The sequence below is a fragment of the Primulina huaijiensis genome, chromosome 2, assembly GCF_012295235.1.
Source record: "Primulina huaijiensis isolate GDHJ02 chromosome 2, ASM1229523v2, whole genome shotgun sequence".
In the NCBI taxonomy this organism is placed as follows: Eukaryota; Viridiplantae; Streptophyta; class Magnoliopsida; order Lamiales; family Gesneriaceae; genus Primulina; species Primulina huaijiensis.
In genome coordinates this window covers 1,008,936-1,017,243 of record NC_133307.1, presented here as the reverse complement: position 1 = coordinate 1,017,243, position 8,308 = coordinate 1,008,936, and the positions used below count along the sequence as shown (strand labels likewise).

Genomic DNA, 8,308 nt, shown 5'->3' with positions numbered 1-8,308 from the left:
TAATAGTAAAAATATTTTTGGTTTTATAACATTTCAAGACGATATTTTTGGTAAAAAAAAATTAGAAATATCATTCAATTATACATTGTGATCGAATTAAAATTAAAATTAACGATGGTACTAATTTCAAGATAATTTTTAAAATCTAGGTATAAAAAAATGTTGCATCATACCTATTAAAAAAATAAACTTCACTAATTGCATGATGTGTCTCGGTGTAATTGCATTGTTTCCACCATCATCACTTACTCTACATACACATGCACAAAGATATTAATATCAATCCTTGATCACATAGCCAAAACTACAAATATCTTGTGGAGGAATAAAATATTTTGTTTTATTTTATTAATATAAAACCTATCAAAATGATATATCACATTATCTTTATGCAAAAAGATGATATGATTGCCAAACGTTTGGTTCTACAATTATTATCAGAGCTATTGTAAAGAGTGTGATTATTGATACATTGATTGTCGACGTGCAATAATTGTTTTTGCTTAATAGATCAATCAAAAAGTGATGATTGAGTTGTTGTATAATTTAAAATATTTGACTTGCATTTTTATCACCAACTATAATGATAAATAGTTGATCTTACAAAATAATAATCATAAATTGAATAATAAGACTGTCGTAATTAGATCATAAAAAGTAACCACCGATCATATTTTATGTAGTAGGATATAATACAAACAATACAAGACTTTGGAAATTTCAAAGCTGATAGCTTTATATTCTACGGTACAATCTGATTAGTTACAACTAATTTGTAAAGCAAGAGTTTTGTTATAATTGAGAAGATATCTTGTTGCTTACCAAACAAGGCCTAAACCGTTTAGTATTCCAAAAAAATTAAAAGAGAGATGAAATTGGCACACACCCAGAAAAAAAGAGAATACATCACGTTATTTTAATGATACCCCAGACTCCGTTGCCTCCTCCGCACGGCGCCCCAGATTCCACGAGCCCATCTGCCATTATCCCCCAATTCCACACGCCTATGTACATTTTCAACAATAATTTTTAACATGGATCAAGAAATGTGTGTAAATGATAAATAATAAATGCCAACTCATGTTTCCTACCAAGCCAACAATTAGAGATATCTATGTTTTCATCTATTGAAGGCTATGAATTTTTAAATTAAATTTCACAAGGTTGGTTTGAAATTATTTTACAAAATTAAAGAGAGTTTTTAGACTTTTTTTTTTGTTGGATTGGATTTTTACAGAATCCCTTCTATGTAAAAAAGAAAGGGAACCAAGAAAAAGCCTAAAAAAGGAACAAAGATACAAAAAGAAATCGTCAAAATTTGGAAACAGGAACAAAATTTCTTCCTTTCCTTGGCCACTTATTTGAGAAGAGAAGCTAATCCGGTCACGACCACCCTGTTCCCCCTCTCTAAGCTCTTCGGCCTCACTGCCGGCAGCTGCCACGCCACCGGTGGAATCACCTGCTTCACCGGCGATTTGGGTTCTTCAAAATTGGATTCCCCAAAAATCAAATTCAACTCTCCAACTTCACTGTCCAAGACCTCCATAACTTCCGGGTTTCGTGGTTTGTTGCTTGGGGGGATGTTATCTGATTTCAGCTGCCATGCCACCGGCAGAATCACCTGCCTCACCGGCGACTTGGGTTCTTCAACATTGGACTCCCCAAAAATCAAATCCAATTCCCCAACTTCACTGTCCAAGACCTCCATAACTTCCGGGTTTCGTGGTCCGGTTCCGGGTCCACGTGGTTCGTTGCTTGAGGGGTTGTCATCTGATTTCATCCTCTGGGTGGTGCGAGTGTGAGGGCTAAGCCATTTGCATTTGACGTACTCGGCTTTGCGCCACGGAGCGATGTGCATACCTTTCTTCTTCAAGCTCTGACGCGCCGCTTCAGAGGCGAGTGAAATGATCGGAAGAAGCCGATCGGATTTTCCGACGAATATGTACGGCAGACACTGCAGAATCGCCTTGTAGCTGCTTGTGGATCGGGCGATTTCGAACTCCGATCGGAAATCTACATCGATCAGTATTCTCTCGCCTTCGATTATCACATCAATGTACTCGTATTCTCCTATAAACACAACAAAATTAAGCCCATAAATTTATTGAAGCTAACATCACTCTTAATATAATTCAAGAAAAGCCACAAAACATGGTATCTAATTCACTGGCAGAAGGAAATCAAACTTTTTTAATTCCAAGAAATCATAAGATAACAGTAACATAAAAAAAAAAAGTTCTACCAGACCATCGGTAATGGTACTTTTTGTAAAGTCGAGTAGAGAGGTTTTACCTGCTGGGATGGACGAAGCTTTTTCCCATTTGGATTTACAAACAGAGGCGTCGTAAGCAAGAGCTATCAGACCATCGGTAACGAGTTTCCTCAAATCGTCTTTGCTTTTACAACCTTTGTTCTTTTCAACGACTTTAGAAGTGTCTGCCAATAGATTTCTCTCCGCCATAGTCGCACAAGGAATCAAACTCTACGGTTAAACAGCACCGAGAGACCAAAATAAGATGAAATCCAATAATATTTGAACAGATAAATCGATAAAATACAGAAGGCCACACCATACCTTGAGAGAGTCGGAGGGATCGCTGAAAGATGAATTAGCCGTGGCCGAATCAGAGAAGAAATCAAATTCGTCGTCGGAGCTGTCGTTACTGTTACCATTAAAACAATTGCAGCGGTTACGGCCACATTTCACGGCAGAAGCAGCGGAAGTCAGGTGTTTTTCGTTGTTATCTTCCATGAAATTCTGAACCATTTTATCCAAACAAACCGAGCTCGGCTCAAACTCAGCAGCTGCCGTTCCGATTGCAGGCTTGTTATCAGCCGCCGAAATCTTCAAAACACCATTGAACGGTCGGTCAAAAAACCGCTTCAGCCGAGATTTCAACACCGGCGCCTTGACGACGCCATATCGGATCGGCGATTCTCCGCAATCCATAGGCTGGATTCTCATCGGAAAAGGCATTTTCCTGGAATCTAATTATACTCCTTGTTCTGTCAGTCGAGTTAAATTCTCTGAGCTCCTACAAATCTACAGTAATCGCTTCAGCAGTCACAATCAAAACTCTCTGAAAAAACTTGGCCAAAATTACTTGAAAAAATTCACAGCCAGTACTGAGAACTGCACCAGAAAGTACCTAAAAATTAATGTTTTCGAACTCCACCTCCCTATCCATCAATTCTACCCCCACATCAACAGTACCGCATCCGATAGCCATAATTTCCGCACAAATATCGACAAAAAACACACAAAAAATAATAATGCTAATAACAAAACCAAAAAAGGGAACAAATCCTCCGCCTTTTCGTTACGGTTTATCGTGGAACGCGTGACGGTGGTGAAACGAAACACGAACGAAGCAATCGTCGGGAGAAGCTTCGGAACATTCCGCCGGCATATTGATTCTCCGGCGAAATTTTTGGTTCTTATCTGTTTTTATTCAAATGGAAATGAATATTTCTCTTCCTCTGTGATTTTACTCTCTGAGCTGAATGAGTGGGGTTTCTATTTATACAAGAGCGGAGGCTTGCTGACTAAGATTGGACGCCACGTGGCATCATCTCCCGAAGCGAGGAGCACCCTGAAACTTGGGTTATTATCAGAAGCGGCAGCACTGTAAGTCCTCAATTTTTCAGTCGGTCTATTGTTATTTATATACTAGTTAATCTGTACACGCGATATGGGTATGTATAGTTTTTTTTATCATTATCGATGAACTAAATTGAAATTTAACAAATTATGAAAAGACTAAATTGATATTTGAATTGTTGAAATAAAAATAAAAGTGTGTGTTGAAATTTTAAAAAAATTAAAAAACAAAAGTATAATATTAGTATCATATAAAAGTAAAGTTAGAAGAAAAAGTTGATGTCTTTCTCAGGTGGTTATCATGATGTCCTCAATTTTAATTTTAATAAAATAGAATAGATAATAAGTATTATTTTTTTATTATAATTATATTTACTTGTTGATCAAACATATTGGGATATATATTTAATTTGATTCTAAATTAACTAACTTGGTAGTTCCAAATTGGTGATTTTATGTTTATTTTTCGATTAAAAAAAGTCAATGATCATTCCATATTAAGATATATCACAAACAAAATATTTAGTTGTGATGTCTCAAGAAAAATTAACAGTAAAATAGATTCACTAACAAGGTTTAGAGACTCTTCCACTCTATGTTCAAGTATTTTGGATCAGAGTAGCTTTCTTATGCAATAATCTTATGAACTCATATATATGAGACGAATCGATCTGACTTACACATACATTAAAAAATAATATTTTTAAAAAAAATAGTACGTTAACCCAAAACAATATGTTACACAATATTTATTCATAACATACCTGACAAAAAAGTGACACTTTTTACCGTGAAAAATAATATTTTAAAAATAAAAATAATAATTTTCTCGTCGATCAAATAATTTTCACTAATATCAGTATATATCACATGATATTTCATCGTAATAAACTAAAGATAAAGTGAGTTATTCAATAGGGGAGGGTAATAGAAATCTTGCAAACGAGATAAAATAGGGATTTTACAATAAAGTGCTATATGTTATCCATAATATTGGTATTCAAAATTACGAATGCTGCAACATTTAGGAACAATATTGTTTTTGACAAAAATATGTGTGAGATGGTTTCACATGTCGTATTTTGTAATACAGATCTCTTATTTGGGTATTCCATGAAAAAATATTATTTTTTATGTTAAGAGTATTACTTTTATGCTGAATATCGATAAAATTGACATGTTTTATAGTTAAAAATTCGTGAGACTGTCTCACAAAAAACCTAGTGAATTTTTTTTTATGGGTTAAGTAGGGATGGTCCACTTTCACTTTCTTGATTGCAAAAATGTCTCTCTCGCATCTTGCATACTTCCAATTCAATAAAAAATAAAGGGCCTCAACTACTTTCCTAGGCCGTGTTTGCATACACTATTTATTTTTCTTTCTTCTTTGTGGTTGAAATTTGATAGGGGTATATTAGTCATTGCATCAATATAATGTCACACTTTTTTCTTTTTTTGGTTTTTCCCCAAACGAAATTAGATTGATTTATAAATTTATAATATAATAAAAACAATACATCTGGAGAAACAATCATAAATTAGAGATGAATATTGTAAGTGAGAGTAAGTCTCTTGTGAGATGGTCTCACGAATCATTATCTGACGGATCAATCCTATCGATATTCACAATAAAAAGTAATACTCTTAGCATAGAAAGTAATATTTTTACTGGATGACCCAAATAAGATACCTGTCTCACAAAATACGATCCGTGAAACTGTCTCACACAAATTTTTGCCTGCAACTAAAAAGCAACATCAGTCGATTATTTTATGTTTATTTTGTCATATTATTTATCCATCTATTAATCATATATCTTACATCAATCAAATCATTGAATTTAAATTTCAACATTATCCTTAATAAATAGTATTACTAATATTTTGTAATATTAAAAAGACAAAATAATAATTTATCATCTTATATCAAATACTATGTTTATTTATTTATTTATTTATTATATTAATTATCTTATTTTTACTTTTTACAATAATATTTTTTAAGATTATTATAAATAAAAATTTAAGACTTTCATTATTATTATTATTATTATTATTATTATTATTATTATTATTATTATTTTGGAAGAGTGGGATGGTGGGGGGTAATCGTGGGCATATAGAATAGCGATTGGGCTTCGCCGCATATAGGCTTTAAAGTGGGTACAAACAAAAAGGAGTGGTCAATTTTCTGAAAAGCCCTGTCTAATCGTAGACTCGTTAGGGCAATTATTACCTAAATGGTCCTTTTCTTCTTTTAATTTACCACAATGCACACGCAAAATGATCAAGTTTTTATATTTAATCAACTTTTTTTTAAAATAAAATTTTTTTTATTTTCTGACCTATAAAAAGTTGATATATTATCTTAAATAAATCCACATCACGATATCAAACATTATCCACAATCTATTAATTGGTCTAATTTTGACTTTAGTTTTATATCTAAGTCTTCAAATTTAAGTAGTTCTCAAAGCACATAGAGTAGATTGGAGATCAAGCGCTTATCATTATGCTAAAAGTTATAGCTGTTAGCCAAAGTACAATTTTATTTCTTTAAATTTGTGGCAGCGCATACACCTACTTGGATGCTAATGGATCGGGCTGTTAGGCCTATGAGTTCGGGGAGGTGCGTGTCTATCTGTTGGTTCTGTCTCATATCCCTTAGAGATCAATGTTACTCTTTCTCTACCGTCGGTCCTGTCCCCAACAGAGACAGTATTACCCGTTAAGATCTTGTGTCATTCTTTTACGGTTCACTTAGCCAACCAGATCAAGTGACACAACGTCAGCAGCTTGACGCATGAGAACTTCCCAGGAGGTCACTCNTATATTGGTTTGGATCAAAGTATTGTTCGAGCTATTTAAACTCGATCCAATTCCGATCTCCTGTAAATTTGAATCGAGTTTTGATCGATTTACTAATCAGGTCGTACAATCGTTCGATAGAAGCAATCAATCGAGCATCTTATATAGGCTAGCATTAAAATTGCGAGCCCACCATGAACCTATGAGCAAAACGAGTTGATTTGTTCACAATTTCCACAGAGTACCTGAGTAGTATGTGATCTTTATTATCAATTAATGCACATACTTTATACAAAGTCATTAATGAAAAAATGAATGAAATAGCAAAAGTTTTAAGGGTGTGTTTCGATTTATATATTTGAAATAACAAAACTTACAAGGGTGTGTTTTGGTCTATATATTTGAAATCACACATTTCATATACATTTTACTTGTTCGCATTATTTAATTTTGGAAAATAGTTGATTTAGTCCTTAAGTTGTCGTATTTTTCAGTTTTTATCATCTCATTTGTCAAAATTTGGTTTTTGTTAGTTTTTATTCTTATTTCATCGAGGTGCTCACTTGATGTCAGATATGTCAACAATCAAATATTTTTTTGTGTTGTGTCAGTATTTTTCGGTGTCATGTCAGCTTTACAGCGAAACAAAGCTTGAATTCGATTAAAAAACAAAGTTATATAACTAAGACCCGACGTTGGTAAGTTAAATAGCAAAAACATAAAACATGACAACACATTTCACAATTTTCCTTTAATTTAAAGACAAAAATTTGTGTGAGACGGTCTCACAGATCGTATTTTGTGATACGGATATCTTATTTGGGGTCATTCATGAAAAAGTATTACTTTTTATGCTAAGAATATTATTTTTTATTGTGAATATCGGTAGGGTTGATCCGTCTCATAGTTAAAGATTCGTGAGACCGTCTCACAAGAGACTTACTCTAATTTAAATGTGTATTTGGTGTATTTGTATTGAGTTATTTAAAATCATGTATATCAAATTCATTCGATTTGTTTTGATAAATTGTATCACGTAAATATCAAATCGACCTTATATTAGTTTGAAAAAAATTGTAAAATCCATTTTTTAAAATCAAGTAGCCTTCCCTATATTAAATCCACAACCTAATTTTATTTGACCAAGTAATAATTAAATACATGACAAAGTAGTATATATGAGGTCCCAAGTTCATTGAAATACATATGGGATCTTTAGTATGTGATAAATTCATAATGGTCAATCAATTAATTATCTGATAAGAATTTGAAATTATGAATTTATTGACCAATTTTACAAACTCGACTTTGGTAATTTAATCACAATTTCCTTCAAACTTCATAATTTTGATTTTTAATCGGTATATGTTAATATTGGAATTTAGACGTAACTCAACCCTAAGAGTTAGCTCAAAAGAGGAGGATTGTCCAAGTCCATATATATGCAACTATCAGGGATTTTGTTTTTTGTTTTTATATAAAATATGGTCGAAATACAAATTTTGAATGTCAACATGATGTTTAATAAAATGCTTTTTTACACTAACGAGTTTTAAAAAGAAGATAAATATAATAATTATTTGAAGACACATATGTATATTTGAAATTTAAAAATTTTAATTACGATTTATTTTAAAATTTCAAAAAGAAAATATTCGGAGTGAAATTTTTGTAAATGTATTAGTATAATTATGAATTTCTGAATTGAATTAAGTTGAGCTGACCTCCAAACAAACTTCAGTGTTTTTACGCTTGATTTCAAGATTTTTCACAAAAACAATTATGAAATTGGTGTGATTAAATTGATTTCTTTTTAATATTTAATAAAAAATACTTGATTTAAATATTTTTCCCAATAAAATTATGTAATGATGTTATTTAATATTTTTTTAATTTTTAT

General features: G+C 32.3%; 1 protein-coding gene across 1 annotated transcript; it reads right to left on the bottom strand.

Annotated features, from left to right (window-relative positions):
- Positions 1–1,140: 1,140 nt before the first annotated feature.
- On the bottom strand, positions 1,141–3,501 carry LOC140962999 (uncharacterized). Its single transcript, XM_073422186.1, has 3 exons — positions 2,576–3,501; positions 2,293–2,482; positions 1,141–2,070 (listed from the first exon to the last, which is right to left on the bottom strand). Exons 1-3 carry the CDS (start codon positions 2,975–2,977, stop codon positions 1,358–1,360), a joined length of 1,305 nt encoding a protein of 434 aa, XP_073278287.1. The 5' UTR covers positions 2,978–3,501; the 3' UTR covers positions 1,141–1,357.
- Between the last annotated feature and the right edge of the window lie 4,807 nt (positions 3,502–8,308).

Bases quoted from the DNA above. Each gene is read 5' to 3' on its own strand.
- LOC140962999 (XM_073422186.1), bottom strand. From the start codon at position 2,977: ATGCCTTTTCCGATGAGAATCCAGCCTATGGATTGCGGAGAATCGCCG. The intron at 2,483-2,575 runs GTATGGTGTGGC...GTTTAACCGTAG, and splicing joins ATCCCTCCGACTCTCTCAAG to AGTTTGATTCCTTGTGCGAC. The intron at 2,071-2,292 runs GTAAAACCTCTC...TTGTGTTTATAG, and splicing joins AGCTTCGTCCATCCCAGCAG to GAGAATACGAGTACATTGAT.